Below are 16,723 nucleotides of genomic sequence, written 5' to 3' on the forward strand. Positions count from 1 at the left end.
CCAGGGCAGGTGGGTGCCCGAGGAGGCTGTGACCTGTGGGCAGCCCACGCTGGAGCAGCTCCTGGCAGGGCCTGTGGCCCCGCGGGGAGAGGAGCCTGGGCTGGGGCAGGTTTGCTGGTGGGGCTGGGGACCCTGGGGGGACCCAGGCTGGAGCTGTTTGTGTAGACCACAGACCTGTAATCTGTGGGAAGGGCTCATGCTGGAGAAATTTGTGGAGAACTGTCTCCCATGGGAGAGACGCCATGCTGGAACAGGGGAAGAGTATGAGGAATCCTCCTGAGAAGGAAGGAGCAGCAGAAAAAGCATGTGAAGAACTGACCGCAGCCCCGTATCCCATCCCCTTGTGCCGCTGGCAGGGAGGAGGGAGAGAAAATCAGAAGTTGAGCCCAGGAAGAAAGGAGGGGTGAAGGGAAGGTGTTTTTTTTTTTTTAAAAAAAAATTGTTTTCTCATTACCACACTCTGTCTTGATTGGCAATAAATTAAATAAATTTTCACAGAATCATAGAATGGTTTGGGTTATAAGGGACCTTTAAAGGTCATCTAGGTGAATGCCCCTGCAATGAGCAGGGACACCTTCCACTAGATCAGGTTGCTCAGAGCCCCATCCAGACTGACCTTGAATGTTTCCAGGGATGGGGCATCTACCACCTCTCTGGGCAAACTTTGCCAGTGTTTCACCACCCCCATTGCAGAAAAATTTCTTCATTATAGCTGGCCTAAATCTACTTTCTTTTAATTTAAAACCATTACCCCTTGTCCTATCACAACAGGTCCTGCTAAAAATCTTTCTTCTAAGCCCACTTTAAGTATAGAAATGCTGCAGCAAGGTCTTCCCACAGCCTCCTCTTCTCCAGGCTGAACAACCCCAACTCTCTCATCCTGTCTTCATAGCAGAGGTGCTCCATCCCTCTCATCATCTTTGTGGCCCTCCTCCGGACCCGCTCCAACAGGTCCATCTCTTTCCTGTGCTGAGGACTCCCAAGCTGAATGCAGTATTCCACGTGGGGTCTCACCAGAGCAGAGCAGAGGGGCAGATTCACCTCCCTCAGCCTGTTGGCCACACTTCTTTTGATGCAGCCCAGGATATGGTTCGTCTTCCGGGCTGCAAATGCATATTGCTGGCTGATGTGCAGCTTTTCATCCACCAACACCCCCAAATCCTTCTCAGCAGGGCTGCTCTCAATATTCTGTAGCCTGTATAGATACCTGGTGTTGCCCTGACCCAGGTGCAGGACCTTGCACTTGGCCTTGTTGGACCGCATGAGGTTCACATGGGCCCACTTCTTGAGCTTATCCAGGTCCCCCTCGATGGAATCCTGTCCCTCAGGTGTGTCGACCACATCACTCAACTTGGTCTCATCTGCAAATTTTTTGAGGGTACACTCAATCCCACTGTCTGTGTCATTGAAGAAGATATTAAACAGTATTGGCCCCTGAGGCACACCACTTGTCACCAATGTCCAGCTGGACATCGAGCTGTTGGCCACCACCCTCTGAATGTAACCATCCAAGCAAATCTTTATCCACCAAGCAGTCCACCCATCAAATCCATATCTCTCCAATTTAGAGGGAAGGGTGTTGTGGGGGGCCGAGACTAAGGCCTTACAGAATTCCAGACAAATGACACCTGCAGCTCTTCCCTGTTCCACTGATGCAGTCACTCCATCATAGAAGTCCCCTAGGTTGGTCAGGCAAGATTTGCTGTTGGTGAAGCCATGCTGGCTGTCTCAAATCACCTCCTTGTCCTCTATGTGCCTTGGCACAGCTTCTAGGAGGAGCTGTTCCCTGATCTTCCCAGGCACAGGGGTGAGGCTGACAGGTCGGCAGTTCCCAGGGTCCTCCCTTCTACCCTTTTTACAAATGGGTGCAGTATTTGCCTTTGTCCAGTCACTGGGAACTTCACCTGACTGCCATGACTTTTCAATTAGCATGGAGACTGGCTTGGCAACGATATGAGCTGGTTCCCTCAGGACTCTGGGATGCATCTCATCAGGTCCCATAGACTTATGTATATTCAGGTTCCTCAGGTGGTCACAAACCTGATCTTCTCTTACAGTAGGAGGGATTTTGCTCCCCCAGTCCCTGTCTTGTGATCCACCCATTTTCTGCAAGTTAAGTCTGCTTTGCCCATGAAGATAATTTCTGAGTGATGTTCCTGTTTTTATCTCGACCCATGAGCCTTTCATTATATTTTCTGTCCCATGTCCAGCTGAAAGGGAAAGTGACAGAGTGGCTTTGGTGGGCACCTGGGGTCCAGCCAGGGTCAACCCACCACACAGTGTTTGACCACCCTCTCGGTAAAGAAATGCTTCCTAATGTCCACTCTAAACCTCTCCTCACCCAGCTTTGAACCGTTCCCATGTGCTCCATCACTGGATACCCGTGAGAAGAGCTCAGCACCTCCCTCTCCACTTCCCCTCCTCAGGAAGCTGTAGGGAGCAATGAGGTCGCCCCTCAGTCTCCTTTTCTCCTAACAAGACAAGCCCAGAATCCTCAGCCGCTCCTCACAGGACATGGCTTCCAGCCCTTTCACCAGCTTTGTTGCCCTCCTCCGGACACGTTCGAGTGCCTTAACGTTCTTCTTAAATTGTGGTGCCCAGAACTGCACACAGCACTCAAGGTGAGGCTGCACCAGTGCTGAATCCAGCGGGATCATCACCTCTTTTGACCGGCTGGTCACACTGCATCTGATGCACCCCAGGGTGCGGTTTGCCCTCCTGGTGGCCAGGGCACACAGCTGACTCACGCTGAGCCCGCTGCCCACCAGCACGCCCAGATCCCTTTCTGCAGGGCTGTCCCGGCCACTCCTCTCCCAATTTGTACTTGTGCCCAGCATTACTCAGTCCCAGGTGCAGAATCTGGCTTTTGTTCTTGTTAAATTTCATCCCATTAATCATTGTCCAATGCTGCAACCTATCTAGATCCCCCTGTAAGGCCTCTTGTTCATTGAGAGAGTCAACAGCACCTCCCAGTTTGGTATCATCATCAAACTTGCTAACGCTGCATTCAACTCCTGCATGCAGATCATCAATAAAAATATTGAACAGAACCAGCCCTAGAACTGAACCCTGAGGAACATTGATGGTGACCAGTCACCAGCCAGATGTAGCCTCGTTTACTACAACCCTTTGAGCCCTGCCCTTCAGCCAGTTCTTCACCCAGGCTCCTATCAGCTAACCGACTGATCTGCCAGCATCCTATCCATTCTTGTCAGGCTTTGTCTTATGTTTTTCTCTAAGAAAATCTTAATTACAGTGTGGAAATTATTATGTCCAATAGGCAAGGTCATAGAATATCTTTTGACATACTAGTATGTTCCTGTAAATGTAGTGGTTTCACGTAACATATTTTAAAGATGGGAAATGCGTCATCAGCACAGGACCATCCAAAATGCTTTGCATTTTTAATATTTCCACTATAATGTTTCTTTCCTTGTTATAAATATAATGATATATTAATTATTATTGTGGCATACAGAAAACATTCCTTTTTTTCACCAGCTGTAAAATAATCTCCTGGTCTTTTGCAGTAATTGAACATGTAATGGTATTCTGCTCAGACCCTTGTAAAATTGAACTGCAGGAAATTAAGATTTACTGACCTACACTTCTGCATGTTTAAGTAAAAACAGTACAATTTCTCTCAGGACCAAAACCAACAAGTTATCACATAGCCAACACGACAAAAATGTTGCTAGTCCCCTGGCAGAAACATTTGTTATGCATAGCAAGACAGTTCCACACAGAAATGAACATACACGGTTCACTGTCCATTACCTGTGCTCCCAAATGAATATTCATTAGACAAAAACCAGAAAGAGTCCGTAACATTCACACAGCAAACTGGGTCTCCCTTGCTAAAGTTTAATTTAACTGTTCCACCTAGCTAGAAAGAAATCTGCTTAATACATGTCTAAGAAAGAGCTACTGTGGGCTTGCTCCTCACAATTGATACTTCTTCCCATTACCTCTTTTCAGGTTTCTCTATTTCAGCTGTTCTTAGGATGTATAGGAGGCATGTTGCCTCCCAGCCCTGTTACCTGTGTCTACACCTCTCTCATTGTGTCTTTCCCACTTCCCTCCTTCCCTGAGCAAGGACCTTTTTTTTTCTCAGCTTAGTCTTCTTATGAAAAATATGTTTCCAGTTGGTCCATGTCTCCCCTCTTTGAAACCAGCTAGGAGCACCTGGGCCATTCTGATCACCACCTCCCCATAAAGACCTTTCAGTGCTGGATGCAGGTCCCAGTATGAAATTCGCTTCCCTGTCGGCGGAAGACTTCCTGCATGAAGAGTGAGGTGGCTTTCAGACCTCTTGTTCACCTTTTACAAAATCCATATTCACAAGCAGTGCTGCAAATGCTGGATTGGGTCTACTCAACTGGTGCACACCAAGTACTTTCAAGCACCAATAGTGGCAAATTATCTAATGCACTTTTTTTTGTTTATTTATTTGTTTTGCTTAGGAAAAAGCAGCAGGGGGGAACTAGTCACAGACTACTTCATGGGAGCAGCTGCAAAGGCAGCCAAAGCAAGGCGCTTCAGACTGAGCTTCTTAAAGCTTTTTGCTGTGTCTTCTCCAGCCTGTTCCACTGGCTTGTTCAGTCAGCTCTGACTTTTTCTTCCTCAGCTATCTTTGCACCTCACATTCACATCTGTAATTGCATTCTTTCTCTGCCCTGCCCCCCTTTCCTCAGTATCCTCATTGCCTTTAACCTATCCTTTTCTCACTGCTGCCTCTCAACTCCTTCAGAAACAAAATACAAAATAAAGATTATGAAATCAACCTTTTGCAGACACAGATCCTATGCTGCATAACTTGGACTACTTCCTGCATTATACTTACTAAGTTCCTAGTAAAAAGAATATCTCTTTATGTCAGTCTTTATGTATTGGCAGCAAAATCATGCATGGAAAATAAAGTAAATTGAACCATGGTATGCCAGAATATGATTTATAAAACTGGAGAATTATTTTATATTGGGAAATCACTTCATCGCAGATGCAACTTAGAAAACAAGTGAATTTTTACTATCAACTGTTTCACACATACAATGATTTTCCACAGAATCATGGCACTTCAAGCACATTGCCAATTGTATTGAAACAAATTGGTTGTTTTTTTTTAAGGAAGATTTCTTGCATGCTTTACCTGAGCTACTAGAAGCAGGAGACTTGCTGCGTCGGGATGGGCCCGGGCTCTTGGTGGTGCTCCTACGCGAAGTTGAAGCTATTTTGGTATAGGAAGTGGATTTCACCACCCGACATTCTAAAAGACAAAGAAACTACATAAGTTAGCAATTAAGAAAGCCAGCAAGATTCTATAACAGAAAGAGCACTGAAAAGCACAAACATTTAGCCCACACTTGTTTTCATTCATCTTGAAGAGTTTTATGAGAAAATATAAAATCTGTATAAATGGCTCCATTAAAATCCAAGTACAGTATGTACCACATCCCAGATAAAGAACTGCTGCAGTAATCCAGACTTTTAGATACCATGGTTACTGCAAGTATTTAGGACAGCTTAATTTAACAGTGCTGAGAATACACATAAAATTTATTTGTTTCTGAAGATTTCAGCCTAAGTAATGCAGTGGTTTTTTGTAAATGATCCAAATGCAATGTAAGCATTTTTTGTTAACCTAGGCAGCCTCTTCTAGAAGAACTGGAAAGCTGCTTTTATATATCAAAATGTTAAGACTGTACAAGATGACGCAGGTGTCTGTCACTCATGAAAGGTTTGAAGAAAGTGAAGCATGTTTGTTGTTCCTGCTTAATCCTCTGGTGAGCAACAGCCCACATTGTATAGCACAGGCAACTCATCACAGGTTGAGGGAAACAGCTCTACTTGCTCATAAGAGACATCAGTAAAATCAATGAAGAGGTGAAATTACACTCCCACTTGAGAACACAGCAAGATGTTCAGGTTAGAGTTTATATACACCCACACAGCTCTGTAGGCATTCTTGCATTGTGCCTGCAAAATGGTTCTTGGCCCGAGGATGAAAGAACTTAGTGTGCATAATGCTGATGTCTTGCACTCATAATGGATACTAACTTAATCACCAGACATATTATACAGTTGGGCAAAAAAAAAAAAAAAAAATAATCCACTTCTTAGCCAATATACAATTAGAAGTCTGCAGCAATGTTTATACTCTCTTCACCTGACAATGTCAGTATACTTCACTTATTTAAAAATACATCAGTAAACATTTAGTTCTGTATCAACCTGCTTCCCATTGTCTTCCTATGTTTAAGGTTCCTCAACACAGGTTTAGAGAAATAAACAATATTTTTTTCTTCCTACTCAGAAAATACCATGTACAAGCCTGCACATTATTTAGTCTTCACAGATGATCAGTGGAGCCTGTAACATAGTTTAGACAGATTAGAGAACAAAGAAATAAAATTGAGCATAACTCATTAACTTAAACATATCCACCAGAGAATGACATCATGAAATGTATTTCTCTTGGCTGCCCTTGTTTTTCATCAGGCTATTGAAGGAAATAGAAGCAAGAACTGATGTGTTACTGAGGGAACACCCAGCACAGCTAAGAGCTGAGAGGACCAGAGAAACGCCCTGGTCTTCCCAAAGAAGCTTCTCATCCCCAAATCTCTGACCTTTCTAATGCCAAATAGTAGCTAATTTCTTTCTGTTGACATTTCATGTGATTCATTTATGACTACTCTCGTTTTATATGAATGATGAGTAGAAACGTAGAGAAACATTTACTCTGTTGTAAGAGGAAAGTATCAGCTGAAAACAGGAGGAATCAGATGAAAGCTTTCAATTAGATTCTACTGGGCAACTACAACAGGAACCTTACAACGATTTGCTGGCATAAACAGGTGCTCCAGAAACTATCTATCCATGTGAAATGTAAACAGGTTCTTTACCTTTCTTGTAAACAAAGATTTAGAATGTCCTGAACACCTAACTGCCAGTTTGTTTGATCTTGGAAAACGATGACATGATCCCAGTGCAGGCCCCATTCACAGGAATCATTTGGGAACTGAATACTCTAATGGTCAACAAATGAGACTGAAGTAGAATGACTCATTCAAGCTAAACCCATTAGAACGTAATTATTTGCTTAGTAGAAAAACTTAAGAGCCCATGAGTAAAACAGCCAGGTACTTTCTGTAATATACTTTACTATGTTTCCTGTTTCCAACATGTAAAGAAAACAATTATCTACATCCCTCTCTTGCAATTTGTGCTGTGCACTAAAGCTTAACTCTCATCTTATTACAAGTACTAATACGCATTCAAGTTCTCTCAATACCTTCTAAGCACCCAGAGTTAGAATGAGGTTAGAGATAAGATTCTGTATTTGAATGCGTATTTTCTCTCCTAGTATTGGAAAGGACCAGGCGGAAAGTGGTACAAAAGAAAAGAAGAGGCAAATAAATGCATGTCACGGTTATCTTTCCATCCTACTGATACAATGCTATTGAGGACAATACTCAAGACAACCCTTCTTTTATTTTTTTATTCATAAATGGGCAGCGGTATGACTTGTGGAGAACGACGTGCACAAGCTTTCAGTGCTCCAGGGTCAGGCAACTCATGTCTTCAAGACTGTGGCAAGACTAGTTACAGAGTCTAAAATGATTTCCAGTTATGAGTCGAATGTAACCATGCTGCTTGTTGTAAACAGGTCTCAGCTCCCATGAACAGTTTATGTATGCAATTTTGTTGTAACATTTAGTATGGAAAACTAAAATTTTACTGTAGGCAAGGATCCCACTTAGTAACCACATAACCACTGCTTGTCTCCTCTAAGACATTACCATTATCTGCCTGTTGCTGTAGAACTATGTGTACATAAAGAAGAAGGGAAAACTAAACAAAAAAGTGTGTTTTTTAAAACCACATGTTCTACACAGAATCTATCCTGGTAAGGAAATAAATATGTATCTTTTCCTCATCAACAGTATTCTGATAACCATACAATGGATCCTTGGTAAGCCATCAAATAGAAGAACATTTTTTCCCCTGATTTTCTTCTGATGCCAAAACTATATCAGAAATAGATCTGAACTCCTGACAGAAGAGAGTTATAGTGCCTTTTCACTCATGTGGGCATGCTCAGCCAAGAAGAAACACTAAGTGTTTCTGATTATGTTCAGTGGGGAAGAAATGTATCATGAAGTCCCAGTCCTTCCTCCCACCATCGACTGACTAAGATTAAAGGAACAAAATGATGACACCCATGGTAACGTGAAGCAAAAGAAGGTCAACTTTTAAGGTTTGATCGTAGGCTTTATTGCTTTCCACCTCAGAATACTAGATAAATAAGAATGTTCTTCCAGCCAAAACATCTTGCAATAAGATGTTCTATTGTATAAATACAGACAGAACTAAAAAGTGGGAGAAAGAAGTACAAACAATCGGCAGCAAGACTAACGATGTGACACTGCAGTCCCTTTACAGTGTAGAATATCACCACAGCAGTCTGAGGCATTTGATGGACATTAAGAACAGTACAGCTGAGAAAAAAAGGGGAAATATCCCAAGGCTATGATCTGACATCACTGAGACACCATAGGGACAAGACAAGAAACACAAAGTTCCTGAGATTGCATGGTGGTTTCAATGAGCGGTAGGAACTGGTACAACTAGGAGGAACCCTAGCATATTTACTTGTGAGCTCTTGATTCTTCCTGTTGTCAAATGGATAAAATGTAAGCATGAGGTAATTCAGGGATGTTAACACACAGCATCATAACGCCTCCAGTCTCCAGGTCTGTGATGTTTCATTTCCAAGATGTTTCATTAGCTTGTATGTTCGGTAGATTTTACAATGCCAAGAAAGCAATACAGAGTAACTAATCTGCAATAAAAGTGTCATAAAACGAACAAATTTAACATGTTTTGAGAGAACACTGAAAAGTTATCTAAACTACCAGGAGATCAAAAAGGCTTCCTTGTCAGCAATACAGAAGTTGACTGTATGGGCTTCATGAGTTCTGGGCTAAAATATCATTCTATGTACTGTTTTGCTTTTTTTTTTTTTTTTTTTTTTTGAGGCCTCTGTGTAGAGGACAGATACTTACTTTTTTTGGTATCCCTGTCAATCTGTTTCTCTAAGACAGGAACATTTAACTTGGTTTAAGCAACAGCTGTATCCTACAGATAAGCAAGGAAGGAAGATCAAGGATGTATGTGGTTGTTGGTAAGCCACTTTACTGTAAGTCTTAAGCTGGTACCTTTTACCACTGCTTAAAGACATTAGCCTCACTAGCAGTGTCCTCAGGCCAATCAGTAGATCATTACCCCAAATGCAGTACCGATTTTAGTTTTTAATGTTAAGAGTAATTTGTTCCATGTTGCTAATACTTAATGCAGCTAATAAGATTTTACTTTTCAGCTGCATTCATGCCTTCAATTAAAACCAGTAATCTTCTGTTTGCAGAACTAAGTTTCACTCTTCGGCAAAAGGGAAATGGTACCATCCTGTCTAGTGGCATTGAAATAGACTGAAATTCACCCAACCCTACTGACAAATCAGTGGCAGCTATGACTTGTAATTACATGTTTAAAAGGGTAACTATCATAGTTTCCAGAAATGAAAGGGATCTAGGGTATTTCACAGAGGTTTAAGTAATTTCAAACCTTCTATTGTCATGGTTGTGCCTACTTAAATTTTGTTCTGCATGTCTTCACGTTCAATGTGTTCCTGATGCAGATGGACAGTGATGTATGCATAGAATACAAAATCCTGACATTTTATCCCATGCACTAAGCTATCTGCCACTGTAAATGCATTTTTTTTTGGAGACATTTTATCTTCTGATTTGATTTCTTACCAGTAACTTGTCCTCCACTCATGACAAAGATTAGGAATACTTTATTTCAACTCTGTGCTGCATATTTGTGACAGCAAATACCTAAACATCCTTTTTTTTTTTTTTTTTTCTGCCAAGAAACATGCTTTGACTGGGGTATAAAATATAGAAAAAGCTAGATTTTCCTTCATGTAAAGTATCATCCTCCACTTCTGAAACTGGGATAAGTATTTACTGACAAGGCAAAAGCCAGAAATAAGGAAGGTATTCATGAATTCCTGTACTATGACTAATATCTCATTCTGCTCTAATGTATAACTTTCAAAATTCTTATTTGTTTCTAAATTCAGTGAAGTCACTCAGAAAGATTTTCTTAAAAGGTAAACAGAATTTATCTATAATCAAAATGTTGCTTCAAGTATTTCCTACTTTATCTTCAAACGTGCTCCTATCTACATAACTTAAAGACACTGTTGGGAGGATTGAACTCATCAAGTACAAGACAGCTAAAAATATGATGCATACGTATGAACTATTCCCCCCATGGTCCTTCCACACTCCATGGAACATGTGACCTATCTTAGGAACCTGTAAGTTAGAAAAGATGAATCTTACTCATGAATGACCAGATATAAATTATAGATTTTGAGTACTGGTGAAGGTACCCTAATAGAAGCAGTATCTTTGGATGGGGATGGGCTCTTTTACTCAATACAAACAGTAACACAAGATTTTTGCTGTATTTCATAATCTTACTGTGTATGAGTAGATTTTATCTTCCTGCCTTCTCCAAGTGCTAACCTTTTTGTCAGAATCATCTCACACAGACTTCCATGTTAATATTTTGGCTATACAAACACTATGATGTTAAATTTTACTTTTCAACAGAGAAGGAATCTGCTATCATGAAAAGTACCACCCCACAGCAGTGATAATGAGGAGTTAAAAAACATTTTTCATCACTGCAACAGCTTCTCTGACAAGGCACAATATCTAATTATTTTCCAACTCTGCATTTGTAGGCAGCCAAAATTAGAAGACTTCTTCAAAACCTGCTTGCCTAAATGAATCTGAAATATTTCCTACCGAACCGATGTGAATGAATTTGCATGTGTAAAATATTAATTTCTGAAGCTGAAATTGCGTTATCAGAAAATATTTTAAGAGACTTGAAGAATGAGTTGAAATATGAACTTTGTCATTAGCTAAAACACACTGCTAGCACACGGTCTTTAACATGTATGTCTTGTGCGTCTTGCCACATACTCCCCTTCACTTCCAGAGATTTTCTCACTTTTTTGCTCAATATACTTCACCCAAGCTGTTCCAATGCTATTCATTAGTTTAACCCTATACTCAGAACACCCCCCCTACTGCAGGTTTACCACACTAGCTGCACTGACCAAAATATCATAAAGTTACTTTTAACTGGAAATGGCTAACATGATACAACTGATTACAACTGCAATCAACTATATTATTTTTATGTATGGCCTCGGCATTATTATTCATGAAACAAAGAAACGTGTCCTGCCTTTGCTTTTTCTTTCCGTGACAAAAGCTTGTTTACTGGTCATATACTCTAACAACAGAAGATATCCCTCTAATGCCCCTGGTGAAGCTGGGGGGGAAATTCTTACTGAAGAGCCTTACTTTATCTTATTGGGTGGCATTTTTCTTGACATTGTTTTATTCATGCAATTGGAGATGAAATGAGAGGATAGTACAAATTAATCAGTTCTTAAGTGTTCCGTTCAGCAGGATCAATGGCATGCTTTCCTGTCCAGCCCAAAGAGGTAGTATTTGTCGTATTACCTATTAAAAATCATCTTGTTCTTTGAGAATAAACAGACTTCCCATCCAATCCAGATGGTAAATATTAACATCATCCCAAGCATCAAGTACACAGGCATTCCATCATTTATTATTTTTTTTATTCCAGTCTAAGAGAAGTGACAACATTACAGTCCAACAAATTCAGGGTGTTTGGCACTACTACTTGATGTCTGAAGACTATCACTTGTTTTCAACCATCTCCCATTTCAAATGACTCTTTTGGAAGTTTACAAGTTCAAGTCCTTTCCACAGTTAGAAAAGTAAAAATGCCCATTTGCAGAGTATTGGCTTCACATGGAAAGTGTCAGCTAAAGATATTTCTGAGAAACACCCTTTCAAAACAGTTAAATTTTAACACATTTTAACCAGGTCTTCTGAAGTTACAGATTTCTCTGTGTAACTGATTTGTAGTGAGAGAGAAAATACGTATTTAAACAGAATGTCCTACTTATCTCTGCTTTGATGCTTTTTCTCAAGTAAATATGCATATTTACAATTAATTTATCAGTATAACAAGTTCATTTTGCAGTATTAAGATTTAAAAGCCTTTTTTTTTTCTTCAAAGAAACAAAATATACTGTACTGTGATAAAGATTGTAGTCACAACAGTTAAGCACAAACCAAATTCCCATGGCACTTACACAGCTAATTAGTTAGATTAGCAAGAAGCCTGGCACAAAAAAGGGATATACAAATATAAACAATCCATTTGAAACAGACTAATATGAGACCGTGACTGTTTACCTTTTTCTTTGTTTCAATTTCATTAAAAAGACTAACTGCAATCAGGTAGATAACTTTAGCGACAGCGGGATTAGAAGACAAGGTGCACTAAGAACAGAACTGGTTAGATAGAGCCCTTAGATAACATTTTCAAATTAGCTAAGCATGAAGAATATTTAGGGACACATCTGAGACAATCTCTGAGCTACCAGACACTATTTTTTGAGAATTGTGAAGGACAAGTAAAGTCCCAAGAGATTAGAACAAGTCAGAGCAAGTGCTGATCTTTAAAACTGACACAAATCAGAAAACTGGGAGCTGTGGAACACTCAGCCTAGTTTCAGATTATGGAAAAAATTAGCCAAAGGGAGGGTACAAAGAAGACAGAGTCAGGCTCTTTTCCTTTTACTTGTGGCAAGAGAAGAGGCAATGGGCACAAACTGAAACACAGGAGGTTCCCTCTGAACATCAGGAAATGTTTTTTCACTCTGAGAGTGACCAGGCACTGGCCCAGTGAGGTGGCGGAGTCTCTCTCTATCTCCAGCCTTTAGGATATTCAAAAGCCATTCAGACACGATCCTGGGCACATGGTTGCTGCTGGCCCTGCTTGAGCAGGGGGGTTGGACCAGAGGAGGTCTCCAGAGGTCCCTTCCAACCTCAAACATTCTGTGATTCTGTGGCAATACAAAACAATAAAGGAAACAAACCATTTGATGCTTAGAAGATATTAAAATTATATATAATAATATGATAGTCTAAATAGTTTTGTCAAGAACAAACTGTGTAAAAGTAGTCTTGCTGTAGCAGGATAACAAGGAGGACAGTAGAGATGATAAACTTTTGTAATCAGGATTTTGAAACCCAAGCTGCAATTTAGGAAAATATGTTCTACAGAAACTGCTTTTACAACGGGTATTGGAAAACCAAACCAGAGCAGTTATCAAGGGGTTTACTGTCAAATAAGGAGAGAATTAGCAAAGGAGTTCACCAGGGTTTTGTTTCCAAGCCTGGTATAAATCAAAATTTGTATTAATAAGCTGACTATGCATCTTAAATCTGGTGATGAAGCTATCATACTGTAAGCTGTAAGCACTGAAGAAGGACATAAATGGTATTTAGAAGAGTCTTGAAAAAAAGAGAAGTTATTAGAAAAAACAGATAGAACTCAACAAGTTCAAAGTACAACAACCAGGAAAGAATAAGCAACATAAAAAAAGGTAGAAGCTAGCTCACTACATGCGTCATTTGCATAACTGCTAAAGAGAGTTCTGCAAAAAAAGACATAAGTTTTGCAGTGGATCACATGCTGAATCTGAAGCAAACTACTCCAGCAAAAGGAAAGAAATCATTATCCTGCTGGTATGAACAGAAGCACTCTGTGGAGGACACCTGAATTATCCTGTTCTCAGGGCTACTGCATTGTTAGCCAATGCAACAAATCCACTTTTGTGTTTCCCATGTAGAAACAAGTTTTTCACCTTTAGAGGGTTGAAAGAATAGCAAGGAAGATCGCAACTCTGGGAAACATGACCGGCAAAGAATAACTAATATAAATAGGATCTTCAGTTCAGAAAAGAAGTGATGTGACAAAGTAGCAGCCTTCAATACTTTATTAAGAAAAAATAAATTCCTACTATTAGTTGTATCACAAATAGGACAAAGAAGAGTGATCTTAAATTTCTAAAAGGCAGATTAATTCATGCATGAGGAAACATGTTTTTAACTGCAGAGATAAAGAAGTACTGGAACAAATCATGTGGAGGACTAGTTGAATTTCCCTAACTGCAACTTCACACAGACAGGTTAGCCAGAAACCTGTGAAGTCAATTTAGGTATAGCAGGTCCTCCGCCCTGGGACCTCTCAGATCCCTTCTGTGATTCCTTTGATTAAGTCCTCCTAGTGTGACTCACAGAAGGTACTCAGAATTTTTTTCACTGTCAGCCCTTTTGTCTGAATTTAGCTGAGAGATAAGTAAAAGATAGTCACTCTAATGTAAAACTGAAAGTCCAAGAACATTTTAGTAAAGGAAAAGTCCTTCTTAATGGGTGAATTAAAATCATTATCATTTCCTGAGTGGGGTGACTATTGAGATATAAATCTTTTATTTGTCTTCAAAAGCCAGCCTTAAGAATTTCTTTCAGCAGGGCATTAGCAGAATTGGCATTTCCCAAAAAACACAGACTTTCTCCTTCATAGACAATTCAGAATCTTGTTGGCTAATATTACCTCATACCATTATCTTGTATGTACATTCCTTCCAAACCATCTCCAAACCAACTATATGATGGAACCTAATACTGAGACAAAACATTTCTTACTGACTTCATAGATTACATCTTTTTTTACTCTCATTAGACAGATCTAAACTGATTTTGTGATGCTAGAGTTGCTTGAGGAGGCATGTCTCTATCTACATTTTCCACAAGGCAGTCCGCTCTCGAAACACACTTTTCATTCTTTAGCCCATATATAGGCATGTCCAGATGAAAAAACAAAATGAAAACAGAAACTCACACATGCTACCCAGTTCAAGAAAAGCTGCTGTAAAAAAGCAAATTAAAAGCCAACTAACCAAAAATATGTTAGCCCACACCATCTTCTGAAGCAGTCTGGAATGTAAACATTTGAAGCAAGGATCACTGCTTAATATGCAGCTGATGCTTAAATGATAATCAACAAGCCGTGGGTAGGCGAAGGGGGGCAGGAGGAGTGCTAACTACGCATCGATAAGACTATAATTATATACATTCAGTTAGGTTATTACTGGAAGCAATGCTTTACACTCTACCTTATAAAAATTACAGGTATTATTTATGATAGTATCTAACATTTCAGTGGATTGTTGTTTTTAGCATCTTTTCTATAAAATTATTTCACTGCTGAGTCACACAAACTTAGCTGATGATAGACAAATCCAGTCTGAGCTGACCTTCTTCCATGAAATTAAAGCTGCTACTACGATTGACACAGTAGGCTAAGCCTAACAATGCACGAGACAACAATGTTTCATAGGGGTGTCTCATTTTTTTAACTCTTTGACCCATGTAATTTTTTGTTCTACACGGTGATGTCCAAGAAACGTCTCTAGCCCTGTATCTCCTCCATTAATTATAAAGAAATTCAAATGTGGAAGTATATCTACTTTTAATTTTTTAAATAAAGATGAATTTCTACTAAAGTGTTTGAAGAGGGCTGTCATACGGGTTGACAAAACACTGGGCTGCTTTTGAATTGAAGTCATGTAGCAACTATGAAAGATGAAAAAATAATTAATTTAGCAAGTTTTGCCATATTATTCTTTGTGAGTCACCCACAGTTTTCTCAGATATGTTCTTTATTTAAAGTCTTACTTCCCTAAAACATGCATTCAGAAGTTTGGGATTATTCAGTATTTAGAAGTGAGAGTATTCCTAGTCTTGGAAGGGCTGCAACACTCAGAAGCTGCCTCTGAACAGATAAGGAAAAGCTACCAGTAAAGACCTGATGCAAAGCCAATGTTTACTAATCTATTTTCTACGAATATTCTCAAAGAGACACTTAATTTCCTGTAAAAAGTCATCCCAATACAGGGTGGGTTTTTTTCTACAAGAATACTTTCAAAAAACAAATACCAAGAATTCCAAACACAGCTGAACCCCAAAGTTAACTTAAGCCCAGGTTTATTAACAAACATACTCCTATGTTCCTCTAGACATTCTAAGAGAAAATATGACTTCTTTCTCACAAACATAAGCACATATACAGCAATGTTGTTCAAAATCACAAAATACCGAATAAGGCAACAATGCTGATAATAAAATACAGTCCCTAGAATTACTAATTTCCATTCCACCAGTATCTGGAACCCAAGAAGCTCTTCAAGAACATCATAAATCCACTTCATAACTGAAACTTAGAAATATTGAAGACAAAATATCCTTGCCTTAACTTTCCAGTTTTCTTCTAACCTCCCTGTGGTTTTGCCAGTGTCAGTCCCAGCTTCCCATATGTCTGTTCCTCCCACAAAAAAGCCTCTGCACTTTCTCTGACACTAACTTCTATGAATAGAAAGCTCTCCCTGAGGCAACCTGCACAAGGCAGCTTCCCCCTCTGTATGATCCCCCGATGATTTTATAGTTTAAATATTGCAATTGGGATGATGTAACACAATGCAAAACAAACAGATGGGCAAGAGATGTAAAGCGTGGTCAGGTCTAAACTGGAAAACATCACTGCCAGAAATCTTGTTGGTCTCGCAGCTGCTGACATCGCTCCTGGGATGTGTGCACGCTGAAACTTTGCTGGCAACTGCATTGCTGGCTGAGGTTTGCGGCATGTGGTTCTATTTAGGTGCCACAAGCTGGGCTTTGTTTGCTTACTCCACATT

General features: G+C 40.0%; 1 protein-coding gene across 3 annotated transcripts in view; it reads right to left on the bottom strand.

The window, feature by feature from the left end:
- The window catches only part of DCLK1 (doublecortin like kinase 1), a 251,398-nt gene that overhangs the window by 77,616 nt on the left and 157,059 nt on the right, over nt 1-16,723 (bottom strand). For all 3 annotated transcript variants that reach the window (XM_055702445.1, XM_055702446.1, XM_055702447.1), the window contains exon 5: nt 5,150-5,266. In XM_055702445.1, the coding sequence (XP_055558420.1) occupies nt 5,150-5,266 (117 nt within the window). The remainder of the gene's footprint in view (nt 1-5,149; nt 5,267-16,723) is intronic.

Source organism: Falco cherrug, chromosome 2, assembly GCF_023634085.1.
Source record: "Falco cherrug isolate bFalChe1 chromosome 2, bFalChe1.pri, whole genome shotgun sequence".
Lineage (NCBI taxonomy): Eukaryota > Metazoa > Chordata > Aves > Falconiformes > Falconidae > Falco > Falco cherrug.